Genomic DNA, 14,977 nt, shown 5'->3' with positions numbered 1-14,977 from the left:
TGCATACTGCTGGGAGACACAAGAGAAAGAGAGAGCCCTGTATTCCAGTATCAGTTTCTCTTGCTGTTTTGCCATTTCCACTAATGAACTCAAAATGTAAGGGGAATGATACTGGAAGGCTGCCCAATCATAAACAGGCACCAAACATGGAAAGAAAAACCCCATGATTCATTAAGAAAACAAGCCTTGAGCTCTTCTCTTGGCCCAGTGGTGGGTGAGAAACATTTTCCATTCCTTTTGGCCTGCCAGTTCCAGAGAAAAACCTAGCAAGAGCTTTTTTGCCACTGCTCCTCCTTCAATGTGGAATGTTTAGAGTGCTGGACTCTTTTTAGGGGCAGCATCTATCTTGTAAACCAAAATACACAAGAAGAGACAGAGTGAAGTTTCATTACAGAACAAGAGGCAGAGCAGAATAAAGCTTGTGGGCAAATGTGACAATTTGCCAAGAGAAAAATAAAACAATGGGAGGGGGAGATGTGATGCCTCTAACAATTTGAGCTGGCCTTTTTTTCATTGCAAAGTCCTCTGCGTTCGCTGTATGTCCATATTACACAGTATTTGCTTGAAACCTTGATCAAGTTTGCAGTGTCAAACTTACTGCAAGCAGGCACCCACGTGACTGAATGTTTCACTGTTACAAATCATTTTTCTACACTTGAAAGACAACCATTATCAGGATAAAGGCAAGATGTGACCTGTCAATTCTGACATGCTTGGTATTTATGTGCAGGGGCATTTCTTGCACTGAAGATGATTCAAGAACATTTGTAGGCTAAACTTACTTATTTCATATACTTAAGTGAAGATTTTTCCCACTGTAGACAGCAAGAATCAAGCTACAGCAGACGTCACGTAAAACATTTGTCTCCTCCAAGCCAAAAATAATCTTCATCATTAAATCTAAAAAGGTGTTCCACTCAGATATGAGAAGTAGCAGGCAGGACAAAAGTCTGTAATCTTAAATACTATAAGCATCTGTGGCGGACTGCGAAAACCAAATACCGTAGCTCAATGATAGTCAAAGGGGGGAGATCCAAGTATCTTGAAAAACACAAAAAATACATTTCAAGACAAAAAGCTGTGAGCACTTCCCATAACTTTTAAGATGGGAAAACACTACAGAAGAAATAAAGGGGAAGATTGAAGGAGCTCTCCCCCCCCCCCCCATTTTTTCACCTACTCTATCATGCCCATGTAACAGCAAGGAGCAACGTCCGCCCACTCAGAATGCCAACTGCACTGCCAGACAGAGCATAGCTATCATGTCCAATATGCCAAGAGCATGTATAGATTGAAGACCGCTATTTGCTCTGAAGATCTTCACATATCCCATGAATTAGAAGACTAATGGGGTGGGAAGAGTGGTGGCAGAAGGAAAATGACCACATTTCAAACATTTCAAACCACTATTGAATCTAGAAGATGAGAAGCTTTGAGACCAATGTCTGCAGCAAGCGGCTTTGCATGATCAAAAGACAAGCAGGAAATATGTGGTTCCAAGCCAAGAAGCAGGGAGGCTGCACCATCTCAGTTTCACTGTCCTCCAATCACCAAGCTGCAATCCAGCCTCAGGAACATTTATGAATTGCTAGAGGGCTGACAGGCCAGGAAACACACAATCTAGAAACATGACCTTCCACATGTCCCAAGGAATTGCATGAAGAACTGCCAGGATAGACTCTACTATACAGCCCTGAACAGTGGAAGGAAACATGTAGACAGGTGAGTCTATGCATCCCATATCTCAATATTTTGGGACAGGAAAAGCAAGAAGGATCACAAATACCAAAGCTAAACACTTCTTCCTCACAGGCACTTTGCACAATAACCTGAGAAGAAGAGGAACTGCCCAATAGAATTTATTGTTAGAGCAGTCACAGACGTTCTTCTAACTGTAACCCAGAATCCTGTAATGTTGGCTATGCTGGTTAGAGCTTATCATAGTTGCAGTGTACTTTATCCACCCCTGTATTAAGAGAAAGGAAGTCTGTAGATTCCAAGGGGGCAGCTTTACATAGTGACTAAAGCAGATGAATTAATGTTTAGAGACTATAAACTACAGTTTCAGGTGATACAAGAATCCTTTTCTGCTACAACAGCATTGCACAGAAGTCACCTCTCAAGGTTGGAGCACAGACACACAATCTTCTTCTCTTCTGAATCTGCTTAGACTTTGGAGGTCTACTAGGTTCTATATTAAATTAACCCACTCTGAACACACAGAGGAATGGTCCGTTTCTTCTCATCATTGAATGTGTAGCTCCACATGGGCACCAAATTAGCTGCTCTTGCTGCAGCTCCTCTACCTCCTGCTTTACTCAGCCATCTGGAGCAATGGTAGTTTTTCACATTGAGCTTAGAGGTTCCAAAGATTTTTCTCTTTGCCAGCTGGAACATGTCTCACCTCCAGCAAGTTCTGTAGGCTAGCCAATTGGATAGCTTTCTTTTGTTCCTGGCAAAAGGCTTTCTTTCTGTTCCAGCTTTCCTTTTTGGAACATCACTCTTTACAGAATGCCAATTTAAACACGGAGAGACAGGCCAGAGATAGCACTGCCCCATCACTGATTTTCAATGATAGAAATGAATTACAGAAGAGGTTTCTGAACACTCTCATACCTGTTCTTCAGAGCATGATTCCACCAACTTGGTCCCTTTCAGCTCTCCTGCACTCCAAAGTGGTAAAATGAACTCCCAACCCCCTATCAGCTGACAGCTCAATGCAACACTGCAGGAGTAGAGGCTTCTCAATCACACAGAGAGAAAAGGAAGCCTCAGCTTCATTTAAAACTTTGTTTTATTCCCAAGGTAACCATCCCTCTGGAATGCATGGTTACCTGAAAAATAATGAAATAAACTCATCCTAAACAGGAGTGGTTGATGGGGGAGAAATGGAAAAGCATTTTAATAGGTTCAGAGAATTCACAGCATTCCTCCTTGCAGTAGCTCTTGAAACATCCCCCACAGCTTTCGGATCCAAAGAAGTTGATGAACCTCTATAGCAGGGGTCCCCAAACTAAGGCCCGGGGGCCGGATGCGGCCCTCCAAGGTCATTTACCTGGCCCCCGCCCTCAGTTTTATAATATAATATATTGTATATACATATAATATTGATAATAATATTATAATGTAATACAATATAACACTAATAATAATACCATATAATAATATTAATTATATATTCTATATTACATATAATAATACTAATAATATTACAGTATAGTGGTATAGTTCAATATAGTAATATATAATGCTAATATTGTGCTATGCTAATAATATAATATATTGTATGTACATATAATTTGTAAGCCTCCACTGAGTCCCCTTTGGGGTGAGAAGGGTGTGATACAAATGTAGTAAATAAATGCAGTAAATAAATAATAAATAAATTTTAGACTTAGGCTCAAAGTCTGAAATGACTTGAAGGCACACAACAACAACGACAACAACAACAACAACCCTAATTAACTTGACCATCTCATTGGCCAGAAGCAGGACCACACTTCCCATTGAAATCCTGATAAATGTATGTTGATTAAAATTGTTTTTATTTTTAAATATTGTATTGTTCTTTCATTGTTGTTGTTGTTGTTGTTTTTGCACTACAAATAAGACATATGCAGTGTGCATTGGAATTTGTTTGTATTTTTTTCAAATGATAATCCGGCCCCTCAACAGTCTGAAGGATTGTGGACCGGCCCTCGGCTTAAAAAGAGAGAAAAAGGAGATTATTTTGGGGTGGAGCAGTACTTCTGTAAGTTCTGAAATTATCTCTGTATGACATTTTGCTTACTTTACAAAGGTTTTACAGAATATTTTTTGGCATCAGCAGCTCTGATTATGATCAACTGATGCAATAGGGAATCCTCTCCCCATTTCTTTTTCTCTATTTATCAATAGAGACAGCTTTTTGAAAGGCCTCCAAATTCTATCTCTGGCTTTTCCCTCAAGCAGAATTTAACAGTCAGTCCCCAGAAATTCACAGTGACCTTCTAGCCCTGCAACTGAATGATTCAACTGCTCCTATCTCCAGACACAGTTGGCCCTGCTGGAAGCTTTTTTGTTTTGAACTTGGCAGAGAGAGAAAAGGGCTGGGCAAGGAAAGCAATCCAATCCCTGGACCCAAGTGCAAGATCAAGATAATGGCTGATGTAATGATTGCTCAGGACCCAGCCACTATTGTTCTGCTATAGTTGGGCTTTCCTGAGAAGGAACAAATCTCAGCCAGTTACTGAAAAGTCAAGTAAAGCAATAACAAGACTATTTGCAAACTAGTGACAGACCAGCCCAAAAGCAGTACAAAAGTCAACACTGTAATAGGGAATGTTCCAGTTAGATTTTGAAGAACAAGACATGTCTATCAAACATAAGGAAAATGCTCAGTACCTCAAAATGATGATATATGCAAATTCATTATCAAGGTATGCACACTCTGTCACACATGCACAGTCCTCTCCATCTGTATTCTAGTATATTTTTGTAAGATGGTTCAATACAAACCTATTCATAGTTGAAGACAGACCTTTTCCAAGTGTTAACCCCATATGTGAAGGCTACTGAATGGAAGTGGAGGAGACTATGCCCCATGACCTATTCAATATCTGCAAAGGGGAAGCCTATGAGCATACACTTCAAGACACATAGGCATCTTCTCTGTAAACATCTGGGTAAATTGTCACAGGGATGACCCTTTGAACATTAGCTCTGTGAAGTTTACTGTACAACATTCTCTTCCTCCTCCCCCCCCCCCCTTTTAAGACTTCTAAAAGATAAATACCCTAGACCTTGGGAAAAAAGGACAAATGAAGACTGGCAATTTATTTCAAAATGTCTCTGGAGATGCCCCTTGCTAGTTTCAACATCTTTACCCAGCCCTGAGATGCCAGTCATTCTTCAGCTTCAGAGAATAAGCCAATATGGCACTTATCATATGGTTCAGACTCGTGACTTAAGAACTATCAATTTCAGTGTAGTGGATTGCTCCTTAAGCTTCACTGAGAATGAGAGTAAAACTCCTTAAATCTGGCTTTAATCCATTAAGCGTGAACTGGATATTTATGAACTTTGGGAGCTAACATGATTTGACTTCAAATGGTTAAAACACACGAAGAGACAAACATTAATGGCCATGATGTCCAGGATGCAAAGAACTACAATCCAACACACCTAGGAGTACCATCAGCTAAATGGGCAGAAAGCAAAGAAAGAGAATAAAACTGCAGCAGAAAGCACAGCAGCTGGGAAAATTGGGCTTGAATACATGGAAAATCCCTGGTTCAAGCTACAGTTTGAGTCCATCTAGTCCAAGTATCTATAGGCATGTAAGTGTGGAGAGCCAGTATGATATAGTGATTTCAAATGCTGGACTAGGACACTGGGAGACCAGGGTTCAGACGCCCGCTTGGCCATGGAAATCTACTGGATGTCCTTGGAAAGGGCATTCTCCCTCTCAGCTGCAAATTAAGGCAATGGCAACTCTTCCCCCCCACCCAACAAATTCTGCTCAAAAACCCTGTTTGGCTTAGGATCATCACAAGAAATACTGATTTTATCTAGATGCTCCATCTGAACAGCAGATTTTCATTTCCATTCAGCAAATTTCCAACCCTGATAATATTTGAGATCTTTGAGCTGGAGATTACAAGGAGTTTTATAGATGTAAAATTGCTCTCGATCACTGAACTCTGCTTCACCCCACCCCACTTGTATGGAGATAACTTTATCAGACAGCACTCACCAGTGCAAGCGGAGGGCATGCAGGAAAGCAGAGAGGCCCTCCATGACGAGTAAGATGGCAACTGTCAGGGTGGCAAAAGCGGCAAATACAAAGAACAACCCAAATCCACCTGCCAAGCTGTTCACACTGAGCCCCACGTGGATCACCATGGTCCAGAGGACCTCTGAGAGCTCTATGAAAAGAAAAGTAATAAAAAGGACTCTGAGACAGGAAGGATCTGGAGGAAAAAGAGATAAATGTACATATACTTTGGCTGCTCCTCTTTATCTACTGCATCACAAGAGGGGTTGTTACTAAGAACACACAAACTCTCAAAATTCATTACATTCCTAAATTACATTACAGTATTGCTTCATATTTAAGGAAAAAGTTACCTATGCTAAGGGCCTAAGTTCTTCATTCTGTAAATATTTTTCAACAGGCATGAATAACAGCCATTGCTTCCTTTCTTAGGAAAGATGTATATGAGAAGTAACTGTGATGAGAAAGAGAGGCGATATATACTGAGTAAGCTCTAAAAGATTCTATTCCCCTGTGTATGGTAGGAAAAATATACAGAGATAGTTGATTTGTACTAAAGAAAATGGTGCTTGCGACAACCTCCCCTCTGCCAATGGATTGGACTTTCTTCTTCCTAACCCCTGGCCTAAATGCCTAGTCATGGAGAAGCTACTCACGTGCATGAGCCAGACTGAGTGCCCAGAGGCGCAGGTATGAGGCTGTGTTGGAGATACATCCCAAGCAGTATTCAATGGTATGGATAGCCTGGTGGACAACTGTATCCCCAAAGTCAAACTGTAGGAAGAAATGAAGTATGTTCTCAGTGAAAAAGCAATGACTGGAGGGATAAGAAAGCAGAAAAGAAGAATAGCAGCACCAGAAGCAGTAGCCAATTCTACCTAAAGGACATTCAAAACCTCCAATGTGATGTATTGGCCTGGGTATTTTTCTCTCTGGCCACCAGGATTGAAGAGGATCATTTGCACAAGCTAATTTTAAACTGCAGAACAGGCTTGTTGACTTATTCAAAAATTAGGCACAATTTATATTTCTCACAACTGTTCCCTTCTACTACAAAACTGACAACTGGAAACAGAGCAACAGTACAAAAATAGTAGAAGTCACATTTTCCTCGTATATCTGTGCTGCAAGCTGTATCTGACAATGCTCAAAACAACCTTGTTTTGATGTAGCTTAGAATTATTAAACTACAAAGTGAGTGCTTTGCAGAACTGGCCTTAAAAAGGAATTGCTTTAAACTGTTTAAATGCAATCAAGAGTTGCTCACAAATCCAACAGGAAATTGAATGGCATGGCCCTGATCTTGCCTGCCCACTGAGATTTATTTAAGTTTATTGTACAACTTTAACTCCCACCATACACCCCCCCCCCCCCAAATATCAGGAAATGTTAAGGTGCTTAAGCCATTATGACAAAGAACATACTGGGGGAAGAGGTAGAGATTATGTGACCAGGAAAAAAATGTGACCAGAGGGAGTTAAGGATTGTAAAAGCAGCAGTTAAAGATCCCACTTGACATTTCAAATAATTTTGCAACCAAACTGCGTGCAACCAGATCAAGTTGCCAAGTTTGAAACCAAGGCCCAACTATGTGAAAGCGTGCTCCCAAATTAACAACTGGAAAGATGAAATGAGGCCTTCTTGTTGTCTTGCAATCCAAATAAACAGGTAATTCATATCAGGAAAGGTCAAACTAAACTGGAGCCACTGTGGTATGATAGTTAATTGTTAACTGAGGAACTGGAGATTCAGATTTTTTTTCACATACAGCCATGGCATGCTTTAGATGACCTTGGGCCAGTCATTCTATTTTAGCCTAAGCTACCTCGCAGGGTTGTTTTAAGAAACAAGTGCTAAGGAAAGTCATAGTAGGCCACTTTAAGAAACAACAAGGTAATAACCAATAAATAAATAAATAAGCATTTAGGGTTTTTGTTTTGGAGTTTGACATAGAAGTCAACAAAAGTTGTCTCAATTAATATACCAAAAAAGCTATAAAATTACTTATAGGGATATTCATCCTCTGCAACTTAAAAAAAAATCTCCATCAGACAAGTTCACACTGACTTTTGTATAATACAGTCTCCAAATACCAACGTCATTGTCATCTTACTATACTATTCAAATGTTTTATATTGCTAGTCATGTGGAAGAGAAAGAAGAAGGCACTGATGCTGAACTTAAAACAATAGGACACTTTCTTTAGCTATCTCTCTGGGCTTTTGAGATTTAAGTAGACATTTGCCCACAGGTTTTCAAGTGTAGTCACAACAAAAAAGGACAGAAATGTGCTTTGTTTACTAAGTGAAAGCTGAAAATCCCAGGGAGCTGAATTCTGTGCCTGAAGTCACTCCCTGCACTCTCACAAAATTTGAGACACACATGCACACAGCTTTCTATTGATGCCAGTAAACAGTAGAATATAGCTTGCAGGTGATGAAACACTTCTATTATTCACTGTAGTGGTGGTGAGGGTACAGAAGTCACTGCAGCCCTGGATAGATATAAATAAACCCACATTAAGATTGCAAGTATTTTTCCAGCATTTTATTTTATGGTTCTGTCCTCTACTTTGATTCTTATTCAGTTGAAACCTAGGACAGCCCTCAAGAGAGAGCACGCACTTCTATGTTTATTGTATAAATTAAATGGGGTTGTTCAAGGTATGCTTTCTTCGTACATAGAACTTGTGGGCCCATTCTGTATCAAAGAGACAAAAATTACATTACTAGAGTTGTGCATAGTCTGAATGTACTCTATAAGTATCCACGCTGTTGCTGCTCTGCCCTTTAGCATAATTATTAATGCAAAAACTCTAAACACTTGATAAAAGGAATGGAAAGCCAATTCAATTTCCTACTTATCAAAGAGAAAAGCGTTAGGACTGCAACTCTTTGCATGGGAAAACAAGCTTGTAAAAACTTACAATTCACTGAAATACTAAAAGTTAATTTAAAAGAGCATATTTTCTTGGTCTGGGGTGAAGTAAAATACTGCATTAGTGTCTTCACAGCCATTATCAAGTGACCACTACGGATAGATCTTTTTTGCTTTCCACTTGGCACAGCCATCAAGACAAAATGTCTATTTTTAAATTCCGCTATCATCTGTTGCCAGGGTACTGATGCCCCCACCCCCAGCTAAATAGCGTAGCAGATCATTAAATGGACAAAAGCAAGTTGCAAGTACACTAGAGGCATAATACATCAAAGATATCCTGTCATATTTACAAAGAAAACACGTAGAGGAAGAATTCCTGGTGTTGTTATCAGGCCTCTCAAGTCAAAAGAGATGGCTAGCAATGTTTAGATTGGTATCCATCGCTTCTTTTTAAATTTTTCATCTCCTGCACTTTTCTGGACAATTTACACCTTTTCACAAAAGCTATTAACCAGATTAAGAAATTAATATTTTGGATTAATGCAAATTCCCAATTTGCAAGAAAACTTGTCTCTTATCCGAGTTGAAAGAATGTTTTCACCCTGTCTGTATTAAGCAATCTAGACACTTGGGACTTACCAAGCCTTGCACACTTGAACCTCTAGTATCTGTATTAAAAGCAGCCCAAAACTTTAGCTATTTCATAAGATCAGGTAAAGACTGCTATATCTAGACAGCTAGAAAAGCGCTCAGAAGCAGTGCAAAAATACTAATATGAAACATTAGCATGTGGCAAAGTTCAGCATGCTCTGTTTCATGGAAGGAGCAGCACACTGTTGAATGAAGGGCTGGGGGTGCAATACCACATGCAAAACAGGGCCAGCGGCCACAGAACCATAGAGCACCATTTGCCTCCATCAATTTATACTCAGGATATGCCAAGGAATAAAGCTGCAAAACCTTAAAAAGAAAAATCAAGGTTAACTTGATTTAGCAGGCAGATCACTGATTGTTTGCACTTCCCTGTTTCTCCTTTTTGAACTGTTTAAATTTCTGTAGCACTATCCCTTCCTTGGAAAGAGAAATATGATTCTGTGACTCCATTTGAAGAGTAGAAAACACATCTACTTCGTGCAACCTTCCTATTTTGTAACCAGTTTGCTGAACTCAGACACAGAAAAGCGAACAATATCAATAACACTAATTACATAAATTTACAGTATTGCTAACAGCTACAAATATATGTGCATGTCTAGAAAAGACTAAGCAGGTTCAATGTGCTGGTAGCAAGCTGCTATCATTTGAAGAGCTTGCCAGTGTGCGATGTGATTGGGGGGGTCTCATTGACAGTATCTTCAAGGAAGAGCCATGAAAACATATTTTTAAAAGATCTAAGGAAATGTCCTCGAGATTCAGTGGCTTAAGAAAGGCAGGCTAGGGGCAGTTAGTTTAAAGATACAAATACACTGACGTGTGTCCCCCCCCCCCAACAACCCCTGCTACTTTCATTGTGTGAATCCTGAGATTAATTGCTTGTGCAGATCAAAGCAAGAACATGCAACCCAAGCCTCAAAACTAAAGCAGCGGTGTTTCCTTAAGTATATGCATTGTTTAAATGTGGGCGCATGTTCTAAAATGAAAATGAAGCAATTTACAAGGAGATTATTCTAATGGTCTCCAGTGATGAGAAGCAGAAGGTGGCTTAACAAAACAAGGTGCTATGCAGAGGGCAAAAAAAAAGTCCATATCACAAATACAAGTATGCGACAAAACAATTTTTACTGATGGGAGAAATGGTCTGGATGAACACAGAAACTGGCTACAGGCTTACCACTTCCTCCATGGCAGGCTTGAAAACACAAGGAAACACTCGGTTTGGTCACACACCATTTTATAGCACACAAATACTATGTTATTTGGGTTGCTGTGAGTCTTTTGGGCTGTATGTCCATGTTCCAGAAAGGTGGAATATGACCATACAGCCTGAAAGACTCACAGCAACCCAGTGATTCCGGCCATGAAAGCCTTTGACAATAGTATGTTATTTTATCCAATAACACTAAGTACTTGAGCTCCCCAGCCCAGCCAGAAGTCAGTATCTTTGTTCAGCGAACAGCCTAAAACCCCATAGTGCTCTTTTGCTGGTGTGACTACATCCATTTCACATTCAGATTGTAACAACAGTGTTCTCTGCTGTCCTGAAACCAAGTACCTTCAGCTCGTATCATCAACAATCTCACCAGTAGCCTTAGGCAGGCCATTAGCATTTTACTTCAGCCCCATCACCTGCAACAGTGATAGCATTTACTTTGTTTTTTACAATGCTTTTTGCCAACTGTGATGTACTTCAAACACTTGAAGGGTACCACGTACTCTGCACAGAATGAATCACCATAGCTCAGTGACAGAGCATACAGTTTTGCATGCAGAAGGCCATCTCAGACACCTCCAATTGAAAAATGAATCTCAGGGAGCAGGGTTGGGAACAAGACTGCCCTGTACCCCAAGGTCTGGCTCAGAACAAGATAGAACATGTACTCTGTTCCCCTTCAGTTGTTCAATTCTCTCTGCAATGAAATGGATACTGATGCAATCCTGCTAAGTTTAACACTAAACAGTCTTAAAATTCCCTTGGGGGAAAGTAGGAAAGATTTTAACCAGCCCCAATGAGCTATGAAGTCCTTCACATGTAAAATGGATTCAGTCCAATATCCCAAAATACTACACCTCCCCAGTGTCATGAGCATTTTCAGAGGAATGAATTCCATACATAGTAATCTGGAATATCAGTATGCGAAGGAATGATAAACCAATTTGTATGATTTCCAAGAAAAACACTGTGGGAAAATCATTCTTAAGTATCAAAACTAATTTCCTAACATTAAGACAAATGGTCACAGGGACAACTAATATATATTCAAACCAGTCTGTCCTGGCTGGATTGTTAGGGTGAATTCTGAGTCAAGGTACAAGCAGAAAGAGAGAGCAAAAGGATATAGGTTTAGTTCTATCTGGTTATATTTCTAAGGAGGATCCTACACATTTCAGGTTTTCAATTCCATTCATCTTCCAAAAAACATTATGGTACAAGGCAGAAAAGAAAAACTTACCTCTTCCCCCTCATCTGAATGGGTTGAAAGCTGGTCATGCTGGATAATCTCAGCATCTTCTTCAGTTGGCCCATTGCCCACTCGGATTCCACCAAAATTGAGTGTTCCCTAAAGCAGGCAACAGAGAAGGGAGAACAAGAGTAGGCATGCAAATGGTCTGTATTTTAGTAAAGGAAAGTTAGTATGCAGGCCAATTATAAGAGATGGCTATACCATGAGACAAGGAAAAAAAACAACCATATACCGCACTGCAACATGAATTATAAGTACCAATAAGAACAACAGCATAAACCAAAACGGTAGACGTGATCCACAACAGTTCTCCTGTGTAAACCCCAACCGGTGGAACAAGAATTATGAAAGAGCATTTCAGGCTACACGTTTTGGGAATGAGCATGTACTATTCAATTTTCCACATTAGGCAGTACAATGTTTAGAATAACTTTGAGTTCTGCACAATTGTGTGTGTATATGTTTTTAAAGCTATAGAAGTGGAGAATGCTTATGGAAGGTAGTCAACACTTGCAGCATACTATGGTCTGTTTCCCCAACTGCTTCTCCTTTCAAAGAGCTCTATGTTGATTTGCAAAATCTGCTAAGCACATTGAATCTGGAGGTATGATATCCATCAAAAGCAATAGTTTAGCAGACATAGGGACTCTCAAAATCAGTTCAAAAGAACTGGGGTTGGAAGAGGGAATACCACAAAAGAGATAGGGGTTGGAGAGGAGGGGGGCAGGGTGAGAAAAGAAAGGCCAGAAAACAAAGCATTTACATCTTAAATGGTGACACATTTGCAATATAAGCAAGATACTCTCAGATTCCCCAAGGAAAGATGCAGTCAGTAGCTTATGTGCTAGCAAATTGAAATGAGAGAAACCTCTAGGAAACTCTCTTGATACAGACTCTCTACCTCCATCATGCCCTTATAGGAGAGGCCCAATCTGAACAGGCCACTTCTTTTTGGCCATATTTTCAAGCTGTTTGGGACGCTCAGATCCAATATTTGCAGCCTTCATTCAACATGTGAATGAAATACTCCATGCATCAAGAAGCCAACAATATCTCTGTTATTTTTGTTTTTATATGAAATGATTTAATTTACACAGACCTGCCTATCAGTATCAAGTGTTTAAAATGAAGAGGCTAAGTATCACATGCTGGGAAATCTATATAGAATGCACATCCGACTGTGATAAATCCATCACCTCCACTAACCCCACCTGATATCTGGGTCAGGTTCTTCTAATTTTACTAAATGTAAGATGTAAGTCCTTGAAAGGTGAATACAGCCTCCATTTACAGAGACAGTACAAGCATATGATGAAAAGATGAGGTCAAGATTAAAAATCCATAGAAGAATCTGGCTAGAAAATTATCTTATATGAGCTTTTCCTCTGACTCAGCAGATGTTATATTTTTAACACTGGCTTTGCAACACTTAAAGTAAGAAACTCCTGCCCCACTAAAGAAGATCCTACAGATGCTGAATTTTGTACAGTACATCCAATTCCAAGTGAATGCATAAAGAATGAGGATCCTACCACAGCTATCAGGAAAATATCATGACTGGTTTTACATTGGTACTCATGTGGTTTGTTCCAAGAACACGATATGTAGCATGGCACTTGCAGGATTTTACAATGAATTTCAGGATTGCCATAGGAAATCAATAGATCAGAAATACGTATTTGCCCTCCAGCAATTATCAGTAGACAGCAGCATAGATAATTATGTGTACAGAAACAAACAGCATAAAATGGATGCTGAATTGCTAGTACACAATCACATGGATGCTCCAAAGTGTGCATTAAGTAGAGGGACAGCAAGAAACTGATGAAAGCCAAAGATGTATATCAGAAAGGACGGGATTCTTGAGGAGACATCATCATTTATGGATGTTTGGAAACATGGGATGTAAAATTAAATGTGAACTGATGTGAAAAAATTCCAGGTAGGAGGATTATGAAGTAATATGAGTGAGTCCATAGAAAAACAGGGAGCTATGCAAAAAACAGAGATTGTTGCATCTGGAAGGGGCCATTTTTCACACATAGCCTTTGGTCCTGTAGCTATTTTGGACTTCAAGTCCCATAATCCATTAGTTGGTCATGCTGAATTGGAACTTTCTAAATACCTGGAGGGCCAAAGGTTCTGCATCTCTGCCCTAGAACATGCCAGAATCCTCTGCAACACAGTGGAAGGGTTCCTTAGCATACAAAACAAATTTGGGGTGGGGTGGGATGTGGATAATCCACCACAATACACAGTTGCATCATGTATTTTGTGCATTTGAGGGTAGAATTTGGAATGTATGACATGGCTGGAACGTATCTTTCCGAGGAAAGAGCCATTGTGCTGATCCTCCTCCTCTGAGCAGATACTTTCCAAAGCCCCGGGGTATCTCTCGTCCTCGACATGTGCATCATTTGGCATCTTTTAATCCACTCACTGTTGCAGCCGCTGCTGCTTCTACTGCCTGCGGGCTCTGAGCTGGGCTGACAGGGGGCTCCTCAGGCTGCCCTTCCTGATAGCGAATGGAAGGAAAGAAATGGGGAAGAGAGAAGAAAAACAAAGAGAAAAGAAGGGAGACGAATGGAGGGGTCATGGGAGAATGAGATGGTCAGAGAAGGAAGAGGGAGCGTCTTTAACCGAGCAGCACTTTGAAAGGCTGTTGCATCCTAACATTTGCCTGATATATGTGCTTGCCACAAGAACACTACAGCCACACGCTTGAGGAAGATCTCTGGAGAATCACACTGGCAGACTGATTTTCTTTAAGTCAAGGATTACCACTGCGTGACAATTTTTGACACTAACTAATTCTGTATGCTCTACTGATAGACTTAAGTTGCACAAACCATCAATGTAGTGGCAAAGTCATTCAACTTTTGTCTTACAGGCCTGGATTGAAAAGAACCACACAAGTTCCACACACATAAGTGGTAGTTTAGTATTATGTTTCCTAAATACACTGCTCCCCTCCCTCAAGTCCACATAGCAAGCCTCTTCTGAGACCAAAGAGAATTTCAATAGATGTTTGTGATATAGAAGGACTGCCATTAAAAAGAAAATGTTTTTTTAAAAAAACTACTGGGCTGGATACATTTAAAGCAGCTCTTTTGACCCTAGCCACTTTGTGGAGAAAGCATGCATGTGAAATCAGGATTTCAGAAGCCAAAGCAATCACAAGTTTTGCCAGTCTGATAAAGAACGAATGCCATGCAGAACA

The 14,977-nt window shown here is 40.1% G+C and overlaps 1 protein-coding gene across 8 annotated transcripts in view; it reads right to left on the bottom strand.

Moving 5' to 3' along the window:
• Positions 1 to 14,977, bottom strand: part of atp6v0a1 (ATPase H+ transporting V0 subunit a1) — a 47,794-nt gene that overhangs the window by 2,765 nt on the left and 30,052 nt on the right. For 3 of the 8 annotated variants that reach the window (XM_062984144.1, XM_062984147.1, XM_062984145.1), the window contains exons 18-22: positions 14,198 to 14,272; positions 11,746 to 11,853; positions 10,467 to 10,484; positions 6,412 to 6,529; positions 5,735 to 5,906 (exon numbers count right to left, since the gene is read on the bottom strand). In XM_062984144.1, coding sequence (XP_062840214.1) covers positions 5,735 to 5,906; positions 6,412 to 6,529; positions 10,467 to 10,484; positions 11,746 to 11,853; positions 14,198 to 14,272 — 491 coding nt within the window. The remainder of the gene's footprint in view (positions 1 to 5,734; positions 5,907 to 6,411; positions 6,530 to 10,466; positions 10,485 to 11,745; positions 11,854 to 14,197; positions 14,273 to 14,977) is intronic. The other 5 variants (XM_062984148.1, XM_062984151.1, XM_062984149.1 and 2 more) reach the window with 3 other exon arrangements.

This window comes from Anolis carolinensis, chromosome 6 (genome assembly GCF_035594765.1).
Source record: "Anolis carolinensis isolate JA03-04 chromosome 6, rAnoCar3.1.pri, whole genome shotgun sequence".
Lineage (NCBI taxonomy): Eukaryota > Metazoa > Chordata > Lepidosauria > Squamata > Dactyloidae > Anolis > Anolis carolinensis.
The sequence above is the reverse complement of the archived record's forward strand: the minus strand, read 5'-3'. Positions and strand labels throughout refer to the sequence as shown.